The 14,947-nt window shown below is 40.2% G+C and overlaps 1 protein-coding gene across 3 annotated transcripts in view; it reads left to right on the top strand.

Annotated features, from left to right (window-relative positions):
- The window catches only part of SCUBE1 (signal peptide, CUB domain and EGF like domain containing 1), a 192,804-nt gene that overhangs the window by 145,487 nt on the left and 32,370 nt on the right, over positions 1-14,947 (top strand). For all 3 annotated transcript variants that reach the window (XM_038153802.1, XM_038153801.1, XM_038153800.1), the window contains one exon: positions 993-1,115. In XM_038153802.1, the coding sequence (XP_038009730.1) occupies positions 993-1,115 (123 nt within the window). The remainder of the gene's footprint in view (positions 1-992; positions 1,116-14,947) is intronic.

Below are 14,947 nucleotides of genomic sequence, written 5' to 3' on the forward strand. Positions count from 1 at the left end.
TTTATAATTGGGGGAGGATGGAAAGATACCCTGTATTTCAAATCAGTTTTTGTGGCCTGTTAGTATATATACTTACTTCCCAACCTTTTATGGATTGGAAAAGGGATTGGTCATTCCAGATCTTCATAACCTTTGGGAGAACTTATAAGGAGTGGGAAGTGGAATCATCAGTATGAAATTCAGAACAGAGGTCTTATCAAGTTCATTAGTCCACTTCATAATCACTATTTGAAGTAAGAGCCATTGATCTGTCCTTCATACTGTGTGTGTGTGTGTGTGTGTGTGTGTGTGTGTGTGTGTGTGTGTGTGTGTGTGTGTGTGTGTGTATATGGCTTTCAAATAAAGGCAATAGGTGCTCTGTCTTCAGAATAACTGAAGAAGCAACATTTCACATGCACTCAGAGTTAGTTCCTTTTCTGCTACACCAAGTGAGAAAAGTTTGATACAAGAAAATAGGTTACACTGTGTCACTGAATAATGAGTGAAATAACATACACTGCTCATTCTGAGAAAACGTATCCTTGCATTTGTTTGTGTAAGAATGATGGAAGGATTTCTTCAGAATTCAAGTGTCTTTTACTTCATGTTTGTTATTTCTTCAAATTTTTGTGTGTTCTTATGTTTTGGTACTTCCTATACAAGGTAAAACTATTCACATTCTTCCCAGGTTGAAGTCTGCTGTCAGGCAGCAGCACTCCATCTACAGAGAAGCTCCCCTGAATGTTCTTAACACCAAACTACCTCAGCTTGGGTCATCTGTTGGTTCCAGTTCTGAGAGGAACATCTCTATCTCCTGAACAGCTCAGCTCATACCTCTCCTTGTAAGCCTTGTGAGATAGGTCTAGGAAGGGACATATCTGACCAGCCTGGTTCTTGACAGGGATAGCAGCCTCCTTTGGGATCTGAGTATTCCTGTCCCGAATGACTGAATTGCTGTCACAAATTAAATTTTTGCTATCATGAACTAAATCTTTGCTGTTCATTCTTTGCAGATATTGATGAGTGTTTGGTAAACAATGGTGGCTGTGACCATTTCTGCCGAAACACAGTTGGCAGCTTTGAGTGCAGCTGCCAGAAAGGCTATAAACTGCTCACAGATGAAAGGACCTGCCAAGGTAATAGCTCATTAACCTTACTCTTCATATAATGAGAATGTTATTTCCAGTGGATTTTTTTGTTGTTGTTTTTATACTTAAGTCATTTGTACTGCAGCTAAACCATTTTTAGCCCTGGCTGCCAAGAAAACCATTGTCAATCACAGATTACTTCTGCTAGGGAGTGGTTCTCACCCTTTGGCTCCTTGTTAGACAAGGAGAATGTGAGGAGTTCCCTTCCTTTCCCCTCCCTTGCATTCCAGCCATTAAAAGGAAACTTCTTTGTAACCCAGAAGGTGAAGAATCCCTACTGCTCTGACAGTAATGTTGTGGAGACTGTTTTCCCAGAGTCTCTTGTCTCACTCAGACTAAAAAATAGATTTTTTCCCACCTTTGACAGGGAAATCTCTGTATGACAATACCAAACCCATCTATTGTGTATTACTTTAATTGATCCCTTAAGTCTAAGGTATTGTAAATACTTTGGTGCAGGAAGAAATAGTTGGATCTATTTGTAGAAACCTAGCAAAAAGAGGTCTGCATCTCCTTTGAACATGTAGTAAAAAAAACATAGCTATATTTATAGCAAGGAGAGTTTGTGTGAGGAACCTTTTTGGTAATAGAAGGATAACAACTCAGATCAGTTCTAGAATGACATCAGCAACATGCAAGCAGGCAAGACTTGCTGTAATGAAATAATACTGCAATTAATGTGTGTAAGCTCAGACATAATTACCTTAATCCTCAGCCACTATGAGTTTTAGAGCCAGTTAACTTACTTGCTTATTCAGTTTCTGTGTGGTGATCTCAAAAAAAAAATCAACAATAAGCAGTCTCTCTGCTCTGCTCTAGTTCAAGCTTCATTAAGCACCCAGAAAAATGTGTGAAATTCTATCATAATTAATTTTCTATTCCTGCTCTAGGCATTGCTTTTTGCAAAGCAAGACAGGGAAAGAAAGCACACACATTTGTTGCAAATCTCTCCAGGGAGTGGTAGAGACAGAAAGAAAAAAAGAAAAAAATAAAAGTGCTTTTAGTGGAGACACCCAGTGATCAATGTGTAATATTTTGGGTTGCTAAATTCACACTCACCCTCTACCCCTCACTACCTCAGTTCAAAATAGAGACAAATCCTCCTATGCCGAGGAATTTAAACCTTTGCAGGGGGCAAAAGCTCAAGGTATTTGCATCATTCTGGTCCTGTTACAGTCTCCAGAGTAGGCTTTAAGTAGGGTTTGATGATATCACAGACATGATAAAGTCTGCTTTCTCACCAACCATTTGAATTGATGGAGCCACTGTATGAAAGGAGATGACTGCCCACCAGAGAACAGTACCTCCAGGGCATGTGGAATGGGCCACCTGGCTTTTTTGGGTCTTCTTAACAGCCATGGATGACAGCATTTTTTATTTGCTTTGAAGTATTTCCTGTTTGACTGTTGGTTATTCTTTACTATCTTCCTACCAGATTTTTAACAAATGTAATTGACCCTTTTGTAGCCAGGCACTGGAACACAGGGTCTCACAGTCTGCTGTTGATATTGCTGGTGACTGTCCAAAGGAGATTCAGTGATGCCTGTTTCTGCAGTAGGAAATCCCTAATAGAATTTGCCCCATTGCTTCACGAATAACTGAATTTTCCCTCTAGTAATTTTCTGTAGGCACTTTTTGCAATATTTAGATAGCTACAAAGCTCTCCAGTGGAGGTCCAAATACAGCTTATTTGAGGTGGTTTTCCCTCTCACTACAAGACATGAGCATTAACACCATCATATTTAATATTTGTAATTTTCTTTCATTGAAAACAAATGTGCTTCTTATGCCCCACTGTAGCACCCTTCCTCTCTCCTCAGCCTCACTTCTAGACAAGTTTTCCTCAAGACTTGATGCTCATGGAGTGGAGCAACTGGGAGTAATGGTCTAGAGCAGTGAGGAGATATTGAAGCAATTTCCTCAGTAACTCTGGCAGCATTTTGCAGTGCTGTCCTGCAATACACCTCAAACCTTGTCCAGCTCTGGATTTTTTGTTTCCTGGGTTTTTTTGTTTGGTTTTGGTTTTATATCTCTACACATCTGTCAGTAGAGAGATGGTTTATATAGGGATTCCAATGCCTACTGTCAGGAGAAGCCTTCTTTCATCCCAGAATGAGAGAAAGAAAAATAGCACCTTGAAAAACACAGTAGTTGTCTGTGATCCAAGAATCCTGCAGGCCTGGTCTTGAAACATTGCCCTGTTAACTGGGTAGATAATCACCTCTCATAATGTCCATCTTCTAACTGTACAAAATATGCACTATTTGCCTTCCCAGGGTAAGATTTGGATCTCCCAGCATGGTATCTCCGTTTTGAAAATGAGTATGAAATGAGGGATTAATCATACAGGGAAGGACAGATAGAAGGTGTTTGGGGGAATTATTTTTGGCCTAAAGAAGCCCCTAAAGATTAGCTACAAAGATTTCATTGTACTCTTCTGTATGGAACCATTGATGATAAATGTGGATATACGGGACCAGTTTAATCCCAAATGAATCAGTGCATCCACACCAGCAGCACTGAATCTCCAGCCATCTTTGACACAGTGTAACCAAATTAGAAAATAAAAAATATCCAGAGAGGTTTGCACCCTTGGGTTACATGACAGTGACCTGTCACTCTCATTTGGTCACATAACTCAACAAAGCAACGGGCCTTGTCCTAATCACATAACCTGATGAAGGTCCCAGAATTAGGATGCATCCCTTGCATTGATTTATATAGGAGACAATCACTCATCTAAGATAACAAAACACATCAGAGCATAGAAGTCAGGGCTGGAGCATCTGGCCCCTCAGATTCAGTTTATCAACATGGTTTGACTTTCCAGTGAAAAGGGGTGGAAAGTTTCATTGTTGGTCTATCTTCTCTCTTTCCTTTTCTTCCCCCATTAAATACACAGAAAAGCAAAAGCAAACTCATATACTCATCCCCATTAGACAGATGTGCCCTAACATATAAAGTACATTGGCTTGTTGCAGGTTGATCTTCATCCAGTCCAGCTGAGTCTGGCCCAAGTGTGTTTTAATTGTGGGAACTCTTCATACACAGACAACAGTGATGGTTCAGCTGCCAGGGCAGCGTAGCTCAAGAACCAGGCACTGATGCTCTGGAGGAGATACTGGGAGCTGCTTGTGGAAATCAGACTAGCTCAGAGAAAGAAAACTCAGGATGATTTCCCTGTCACTGATGATGTTCACTCCCTACGCAGATTTTCTCTCTGGCATTCTGCACCACTGAGCCTTACAAAAATATCTTGCTTATGACAAGCACCATATTGCTTCTCACATCAAGATTAAAAAATACTCCACTGGGTAAGCAACATGTTACACTGTCAATTAAAGGAATACTTCTTAAATCCTTCCTGTTACGCTGGGTGTCAGTGAGACTGTGAATATTGGTACAGTCTGCCTCTGTGAGAAAAATGGGTTGCAAGATCATACCCAGAAACAATAAATGCCCCAGATATGAAACAGAAACAGCTCTAGCCAGTACAAGTTTGTTTGCTGAGTGATAGTATCTGTAGTGTTGGTTGTAGCAATTAAGTCTGCTGAAACATGAAAACAAACATCCCTCTGCCACCTCCAGTTCTCCCCTCTGCAGCAGTGTTTTCATAAGTTAAAAGGGAATGGTCTTTGATTGCTGCTTCTTGGAAGGCATATTAAACCTCACAATCCAGGCTTTAAATCACTTTCTAATAGAATGAGACCTAATGTGGAGAGGGCAGATCTGACAGATTATTTCACTTCTATTTTCTCATGAAGCTTCTGACATAGGCTACTCTTGTAAGTTAGACAGTAGATTAGTTTGACCTCAGGTCTCATTCAATATGGTAGCTCTTATAATGTTAAACTCTATAAAGTACACTGCTATCAAATTGCTTTTTACAACTCTGCCTGGCCCCCTCCTCTTGATGATGTGTGTGGGAACCCAAGCAAAACGTTCCATTAATGTTTAGAAAGGGAATTTGAGATATATTTTTCAGTTGATGTTGTAGGATTTATGACTTATATAGTGCAGAAATTACTTTACTGGACTGGAATCATGTTATGTATTAATGAATTACCAGGATATGAGTCAGCCTTGGAATAGTTTGAGCAGAAAGGTAGCATTCTTCCACAAACAATAATCTGTTGATAAATCATGCTGAAAGCTGTAATTCAATAGGAATTGTTTTTAAAGAGAATCAGAGAAAGATGTATGTGTAGATCTATTCTCCACTGTGGCACATTAATGCCATATTACTGAGCTCAAGCATTCAGTCACACTGATTATGGTCAGATAGCCTTTACCCTGAGTGCTATACAAACTGCAATAAAATCGCAGCCCTATCCCAAATATTAAAGAGTTTCATTTTTCTGTGCTTGCATCCACACTCCTGGGCCTTTCAAAAGTGCCATGCTTTGATTATTTTCTTCTAATGATAGTAACCTGTTGAAACAAAGGAATGTGATTTTTCTTACATTAGCCATGTTATGAACCACTACTCTTTCTTTTGGTAGCTTGGAGATGAGGCCTTAGTTAGGACAGGTGAAATAAAACCAAAAATCTAAGCTCAAATATTGAGTCAGTGGGATGGAGAAGTGTCTTCTGGGGTTTTGCTGGGCGGAGGAATTTAGAGGCATGTTTACAAATCATGGTGTTGGTGTTTTCAGAGGGATACCTGCTGGGATTCTGCAGAGGCCAGCCTTTCTGTGCAGGGTTTTTAAGCAAGCCTTTGAGGCAGAGCCAGAGAACAGCAATTCTTGTGTATATTCAGTGGTCCCTTGACTTCAGCAAGAGCTTGAAGCAAGCTGGGAATGCACAGGTCCATGGGAAGTGAAGGGAAATGCTGCATTTGAGTTCTCAGCTGAAAACTGAAACTGTGTTATTGTACCTGTTCTTTCAGCACCATCAAATAACACCAGGCATATTTTCACCCAGACTAGTCCCTTGTTCCTTCCTTCAAGATGTCTTACTAGCAGCTCCTACTAAAGGGCGATAGAGACAACATCTTATCAACCTGGACAGTTTTCTTTTTTCAAAAATATAACTAAAAATCAAATGTATTGGAGCATAGAGGGAATATTCCTTCCTTGATACAGAAAGGGTAAAACCTTTAATATGTTCTCCTCAGGCTGTTAAGCTGCTCTTACAGAGTTGCTGTGTAAATAGTGGCTTGAGCAGAGTGCAGACTAGTAAACATATTTATGTTTGTAGGAAAACAAATAAAGAAGTTTCTTTTAATGCACTTCTCTTGATATATGGCTTCTCATACCCCAAGCTCTTGATGTAGTAGCACAGTTTATTCCTATAAGAGCAGTAGATAACTCAGCTTGCCTTTGCCTTGGGAAATGATTGATTCTGGAAAATTATACAATTGCTTATAAAATCCTAGCAACCTCTTGATAAAAGTATTTCTTTTCTTAAAAAAAAAAAAAAACCACTGGAAAAGTATTGACTTTAATTGCACTTTAGATTGTCCTACCAAAACAATGGTAAGAGGATAAATGTAATAGGAGCCAAAGTCAATTGCCTTCTGCTGGGTTCCTGAGATTAACAGAGGAACCTGAGCACAACAAAGCCCTCAAGTAATGGAGAGGGATGGGGAGGAGCTGGGACAGGTAAGCATAGGCCAAAGAGCAAGGGTAATGTCTGGAAAGTCTAAGCATTGGCACAACTTTTGTCTCCAGTTTTGAGATGTTCTTCACACAGAAAATTAGGCTTTTGCCTTTCTGGTTACAATCTCTCACTTCATGTCACAGCAGATTCAGCCCCCAAAGCCTGGAGGAGCTTGTGTAGCTGGGAAGTGGTTGTGTCCTACTGTCCCATAGAGAAATATAAATTGGTTCAAGAGGATCTGTATTTTCATACCATAAATATTTCTGTTTCAAAATTGTATGTCAAAGACAATCTGTTTCTAATGTGAGGAAGCTATAAAACAAATAAATTCAGCGTCAGAGATGTGTTGAGGATGGTGGTCCCCACTTCTGCCAAGCAATGCATTTGTTAGCACAAGTGCACCTTTCACAGAGCAGTGAAGATGTGCTTGCACAGATTGATCCCTGAAATGCTCATACATTGAAAAGAGATGTCATCCAAGGTGCCCATAGTGCTGCAACTTCATTGGTGCTAACATACATGACAGTTTTGCCTTTATCAAAAATGCCACTAGCTGTTTGTTGGTGCACTTGGCATTCTCCAGGTTAAGCATTCAGGGGGTACAATTTTGAATCAGGCTCATTTATCACAGCTTTCTTGACCTTTCTCTGATTTGCCATTGCTGAAGTTGAAAATGTGTTCGGACTTTCTTTGGCCTTCCACCAAGCACTTCCATCCCTTCCTGATGCAATCATGGGAAGATTTTGTAGCTCCTGTGATCTGACAAAATGCTTAGCTTAACTCATTTCCTATTGATTTTAAAAGTAATAGGTTATAAAAATGAATTATACCATTAAGTGTACGTAGGCATTTTTATACTATTAGCTTTGGATGTTAGAAGATAATGGTGCTTTACTCAGGTTCAGATCCCTATAGTGCATTTTTATATGTTTTAAAAATCACTTGGAAATCCTCTCAAAATTGTCAGTCACAAAGATAGCAGTATGGAGAAAAGGCAGGATGAGAGAACTGCCATGAGCTTATGGTGGGCTTAAGTGTGATGGGCTCAATAGAGAAAGCCAGTACAAATTTGAAATCTTCCCTTCCAAATGCCTTTATAGAACACCTCCCTAGGCTCACTTTGTGCCTGTGACCTTAGACAGATTTAGTAATTTTATACCATTGTGTCTAGTTATTAGTAGGTTTTTAACATGCTCCATAAGAGACCAGGCAAACTTTCTTACCTGCAAAAAAAAAAAAAAGAAAAAAGAAAAAAACAACAACAAAAAAAAAACAACAACAACAAAAAAAAAATGTTATTTTTTTAACCTCTCTACTTGAAGGTATCTGCAGAGCTGTCTCTGGTGACCAGCATTGGTTTTCTCATTCTTCTCTCTGCTAGGACAGCTGATCGAATTCAGAATTGTGCTCAGATGAAGAATCAGAGGAAGAGGGAAACTTGGCTTGGCACTTGAGGCCAGGCACCTTTCCCTCCTCAGCAGTCACATGGTGAAAAGTTGACACTGCTGTTCCCCAACTCTGCTTGCAGGACTGAGGTTTAGCAAGTAGTTTTGCTCAACCATGTTTAAAATACTTTTAAAAAATTATTATCTGTCAAAATTGAATTTATCAGGTAATCCTCTACTGTTATTCTGGTTTTAAGTTGGTGCTGCCCCCAAAAAATATCAGATGGTGAGGTCTTCCATGCTGCTGCAGGGAAACATATCAGAAATCTTTTTTCTTTTTTGTCCAACAGCAAAGAAATAATAATTTAATAATAATGGTGATGATAATGATGATATATTTCATTATAGAAAAAGCCTTTGTCCAAATCCCATCACCTACAGCCAAAGAAACCCCCAAAGACCTCAAAGTTGGCTGCCAACTTTTGCCTGGCTGAAATTGCCAGATTCTGCAGCTTCCATACAAAAGCATAAGCCTTCCCACCCCTTGGGCAAAGCTCTTGGTGATGCAAAAGCAAGCAAATCCATGGCTGATGCATGAAACAGAACAAAGCCATAGTGCCTGGGAGCAGACTTGGCTCTGCAGGGCTGACAGGAAGAGGAATGAGTGGTGGTCACTTGGCTTGGCACACGCCTTAAGGGAACATACATGAGTGTTGAGGGAACAGGCGTTTACTGCAGTGAGATGTTGTTCCACAGCCCCATTTCTGCAGACTCAGAGGAAATCCTGAGGGAAGCTTGTGGAAGAGAAGGAACTTGTGGATTCTGTGTGGAAGAAAAACTAAATATGAAATTTTTAAAAGAATTAAAATAGAAGGGAAAAATTAATTTGTTGCTACGTGAGATCACATAAAGCTCTTTTGGAAGAGTTCCTACAGAAAAGATTGTGTTTACTGAGGAGAGGGAGCAAAGAATCTAGGCCTACAATTTTATTGCCAAGTCTCGTTTTTTAACCTGCTTTCCCTTTGTTTTCAAACTCCAGAGATAGCGCGGTGGTTCACAGAAAGTGCAACTGGTCTCTCTTGATAAGGTCTGATAACAGAGATAAAGGAAACAAGCTGCCATTTGCCTTTAAAGACCTTCCCAAATGTACTGTCTTGTTCTTCCTAAAAGCAGTTCCCTTTGCTTTTCTGTCTAGGTAAATAGTGGGAAACCAGTTGCTGTGATCTTAATGAGGGTGATGAGTTTTCTGGGTGAACAGTGGTCCCCTTGGTGCTTAGCATCAAAGAATGATCTGCCTGCTGCAGTTCCTCAAACACCGAAGGGGCCAATGAAAGATTGCTGTCTTTTCAACTGAGGTGAATTCACAGGAATTAGTAGAGGCAGCCAGCCAGCCCAAGGGAGCTGCTTAGTTGGAATCATTCCTAATTTCTTATGTGTAACCTCAGGCCTCAAGAAAATAATACGAGAAATCTAAAAGGAGGTACCTGCTTATTAAAGGATCAGGTATGCATTGCACTTTCTAAGATAAATTATTCAGCCTTTACAAAATCTAGCAGTTAAAAAGGATCACAGCAATTTAAACTCTGAAAGTTAAATTGATGGAAAAGATTAAGGGATCTGTTCAGGAAAACACCTAGACAATCCCTTCTAGGACAGGCATACTTTTGGAGTTTACCAAGCAAAAGGCTGGAGGCTGCTTAAGTACAGGAGGTTGGACTAAATGAGTATGAGTATGAGTATTTAATGTTGGCATTAAATATCCTCATTCTATCAAAATAAACATCCAGTTTCTGGAGCATGTCTTGGAAGACATTATTCAATTTCAGACATGTAGCAGAAGTGGGAGAACACACAGTAACAGGAGAAATTAATGATGCCCAGATATTCCTTAGAGCAAACGAGAGTATCTAAAATGATCAGACCAAAATGACAGACAACAGAGGCAGCTGTGGCTCCCTAAACTGTACTTGCACCAGAGCTACATGGAGTGTTCATATTGCATTTGGTACTGTATGAAGACACAGAAAGACATGGCCTGTCCTAGGAGTGCCAGCCCCAGGAGTCGAGATAGGGGGTTATTGAACTTACTGTCGGTACAGATAAGATGGGAGGAAGATGAAAACAAGCTGTTTCCAGGATCTCAATATACTGAATAAAAACATACAGACAGGATCCTGAGGCTATGAGGTAGAATGAGGCAGATGATAACATTTGTCCTTAGTACAGCTATATACTGTGTGCCTATCCCTGAAGCTGAGTAGCAGTCACTTCGTAGTGTACTGCTAAATCCTTGAAATACCTCCTCAGTGGGATCCTTACATAATAAGTCACAGGTTTCTAATTATTTATTGCCTTTGTCTCAAACATATACTGCAGGTTTCTTTTGCTATTTATATACATTTATTTGTTTTATTACTTCTTTGCATTCTAACAAATCATCTCTAATACAAAGCACATTTCCTTGTGAACAGAATCAATTTCCTTCAGAAGTCTTTCAGCCCCTGATTAGTGGGTTGCATTTGGTCTTCACTAATCACATGCTTAACTGTGAGCAATAAAGTACTTAAATAAATAAACGCTTTAGTCCAAGTCAACATTAGTCATAATGGACAGTTTCCCACTCAAATTTCTGAACTACAAGATGAGACTGTGCTACCTGGCACTTAGCACTTCCCATTAAAAGTACAGGAATTAATGCCAGATCTGTTTTTTCTGCAGGTCATTAAGTCTCAGCAGCAAGATGATTGCAGCTCAGTAATGCAGTGGGAAGTCTAAATGGATGTGGGTTTTCAATTACTTTTAAAGGCCGGGGGTTATGGCTATTTTTTTCCCCCCATGGTGTTAGCCTGCTCCAGAAGCACTCAGTGGGAAGGTAATGAAGTAGAAGATTTGTACATTACTACATCTTTCCCTGCTTCCTTTTCATTGGTTTTATTTTTGTAGGCTTTGAAACTTCAGGAGAGGTTAGCTGTAAGCCATTCCTCCTGGTCAGGGTTGGCTGTGTATAAAAGAGCTACATGCTCACATGGAGGATACATTTTTATTAACTGTGAACAGGGCTAAGTCACTGTGGGTCAAAAACCCTTGAGATGTGGTGCAAACCCCATCACATGGCTGCTGCAGCAAAACAGTGCCTTCCCAGCATTGAATTTAAACCAGCATTTGTTGGGGAACATAGCTTGAATCATGACTCCCTGTGGTCCAGCAACCACTCAGATTAAGATATGTGGTTTCCCTAATGTCTGTCAAATATTGTTGGAAACCAGTCTGGCTCGGCTGTGAGGTGAACAACATTACATGGGTGGTATCAGCTCCCCACAGAAATTGGAGCTAGGGGCAGGAGAAGGCAGAATATAACTTTCAGCCAAAATACATACAAAAAAAAAAGCATTAGTGTTTATTTTAAAAACATCATGTAACACTTCTTGAGAGTTTTTATGTATGTGTGCTTAATGAATGAGAACAAGGAAAGGCTCTGTTTCTCAGAGGAGCCGATAACTAGGAAGCTGAGAAAGGTGAACACAAAACATTCTGACTAAACTTGAGTTTGGCTTGTGTGCATGGCCTGGGGTGCTCCACCCAGAGTCCACATCTGGCTTGGGGGTTAACAATAAACCAGGGCTGTGTGTGATGGACAAAACAGAGCTACATCTTGTGGGCCTTTGCACAAGGAGAATGGGGCCTTGTTAGGAGATAACCCCAGTGCCCTGAGAGTGGCTTTGCTGTGCCTGTTGCACTGGGACACCTGGGCCACTGCTCCCAGCCTGGGGCTCAACCCCCACCAGCACCTGAATCTGAAACCCACAGGTTCTTTGTGGTGGATATTCTCCATAGCAGCCTCGGCAGCAGTTATGAGGTAGAAAAAAAATCTTTGCTGCCACTATCAAGGTATACCTAAGGTTACTGGGAGGATTGGGACTGTATGGACTCACAGCTGTAATAGCACTTTAAAGTATTGTTGTAATATCAAAAATGACCATTTTTGACTGATCTACTAGCGTTCAGGGTGTCATCAGTCACTTGTACTGATGAAAGAGCTGATAGTAGAGATAGATATATGCTTTTATTTTTATTGTACATTCAATTTCTTAGCGAAATATATTTCTTTTCTGGTTTACTTCTATTTGAAATAGGATATCTAAATGTAATTTATCTGTTTTGCAAGTATGCAGTTATCTAGTGCATAGTTCATGCAGACAAATCAAATGTAAGATGGGTTTTTTGCTTACAGTGTCTAGGATCTTTACAGTCTGCACTCTGTTCCCCATGCCTGTTATAGCTTTTGTTGATTGCCTTTGAGCCACTCCTGTCTTGTTCTAGCACAAATAGCACCACCAAATAACAGTGATCTCTCCTTGCTGCTTTTATTTTCAGATCAGGTGAAAAATACTCCAGGCTCAAGACTAAACTCTTACGCAGTTATGATACATGACTGTGTTTTGGAAGGAGGCTCCCAGTTTCATAATTTGACATAGCTACTTAGTGTGTGTCTCAAGAAAAGCTGTTGAGATGACCATTAGTTTTCTCTAAACAATTTCTTCACTTGTTCTTAATATTAACAAAATTACATTAAGGAAAACAGAGACGGGACAATCCTCATTTTTGAAGTAGATTTTTAATGTGAAATTGGGAAGCTGGGCATTGAATTCTTCAGTTCTCTAACCACAACCCTCAAGTCACACCTCTGTGCAAGTGATTTTTGCATATGTGTGTTCTGTCAGGGAGTCACAGCAGTTCCTGCATCGGTCTGCAGTTCTAAAACATCTTTAAATTCAGCAGGGTTTACCAGTCTCACCTGGGTGTGTCTGGTGCTTGGCTGCTTGTTTGTAATGCTAATGGTTTTTTGGAAATGTCCTGCTTTATGCTTTGATTTCCTGATCACTGGTTCCTTTTAATTACTTTGAAATTTATTTTAGAGTGAAGACAATCAGGAGTATAGGGTATTGTGTCTGAGGGCTGGAAACAGAGTACAGAAAGGAGCCTTTCACTTCAGAGCTGCTGGTTGGAATCCAGCTCAGGTCCAGGCTTAGCAAAAATCACTACTGTGTGATGGCTTCTGGGTGTCCTGCACTCTACATCCACAAATGAGTCAGTGTCCACATCACATAAGCCACAGAACAATTGGTGCTACTGTAATTGGGAGTCTAGTGGCAGCACCAGTGTAAAGGGCAGAGACTTGAATGGGCATGGAAAATGAGCTGCTTTATTCCCTGCTCCCTCAGGTCACCTTTGAGACACATCTGTTTGAGGAAACTTAGAAGAAATTCGATCTCTGGTAGCTCCCTTCTGGAGATAGAAGAATTTACTTTGCAGTACTGACAATCTGACACCCACTAAAAAACTTTACATTCAAGATAAATATAGATCATTATGGGATCGTTTAACATGGGAAAGCCTGAACTGAAAAATAAAAGAAAAAAAGCTACATATGATTAAAAAATCAACAATAAAATCCAAATGCTGACTTGAAATAATAGAAACCTAGCCAAACTAATATTATCGAGCATGGCCACTACTGCCAAAAATTGCTTCCCTCAGAACCCCAGGGAAATCCTGCTCTTTTATTAAACCATTGAACAATCTCTTCAAGTTGAATCCATTCTAGGAAAAAAATTAAGGAGTGTTTCCTCAAACATTCTCTTTGGAGGTGAGAACATGGATTGCCAGAAGAGATATTGGACTATATTCAGCCTGAGATGATGCCTTGATGTCTTGGAAACAGGGACTGGAAGGAGAGCTGTCAGCAGCACAGGACACCATGAAGAGAAGTCTGGCACTGCCAGTGTGCCCATGAATCCATGGTGGAGCCTGGAAAAGACCTTTGGATGTTGCCTGCTCCAACCTCTGAACTTGGCACTTCCACTGCGTTTGCTGTGAAGTAGGGAGCTCCTTTCTTAGATTTTATATGTATCATTAGTATTCCTAAAAAAAGCTGGCGGGAAACTAATTGTGTGCTACCAGCAGTGAACTTTGGCCCCATAGTTCCTGTAAGCCTCACACAGCTCAGCTGTGAAGACACCTCTTAATCTGCTGAAATGACACAGTCACCTATGCTGATTGCAGTGGTGAATGTGCCATGAATTTTTGGCTAAGTGAAATTAAAAAAATGTGTTTGATGTCAGATAAGTACATTAGCAAATCTCAAATGTTCAGAGACAGCTTGGACTGCATGTGAATTTATGCCAAATGCAACCAAAAACAGAATACAAACTTCACCTTTAAGTTGAAGTTTTCCACCACAGTTCTTCAAAACCACAAGATTTTGACTTTTTCTCTTAGAACAGTTTAGAAAATAAGTTTTAATAACTTTAAATCATTTTAAGAGTACCTCAGACCCAGGAAGTTAATTTATAAGTATTTATTTTGGGGTGTGGGAGGGGGAAAATTCAGAGCAACACAATTCCTAAGTGTTTGTGTGTTTGAGTGTGTACATGGCAGTGGGAGCGCGACTGTAACCTGCCACATCTCTACTTTTGTATTTTTTGACTTCTCTTAAGTAGATAAGGCTACCAGATTTTGTGGAGTCACTTGTACAAAGGAGACAGGGTTTAGATGCCCATGTTTGTTCTCTGTTCTTGTGATAAAGCAGGATTTGAAACCCAGGGCTGTGAAGGTCAAATTCCCAACTCTGTGGTATCTTGTGAGATACACCTATGTCATGAAGGTGGTGGGAAATAAGCACATCCTTTCAGGCTATATATGGGGAGGTATTATGAAGCACCACAAGTGTGTGAGGGCCAGCTTCAAAGTTCCTGGGAGCCTGGGAATAACATCATCCAGAGCACAGATTTCAGAGTTTCAAAAAAACAAAAAAAGGGGAAGATTTCAGCATCC

This window comes from Motacilla alba, chromosome 1A (genome assembly GCF_015832195.1).
Source record: "Motacilla alba alba isolate MOTALB_02 chromosome 1A, Motacilla_alba_V1.0_pri, whole genome shotgun sequence".
NCBI classification, from domain to species: domain Eukaryota; kingdom Metazoa; phylum Chordata; class Aves; order Passeriformes; family Motacillidae; genus Motacilla; species Motacilla alba.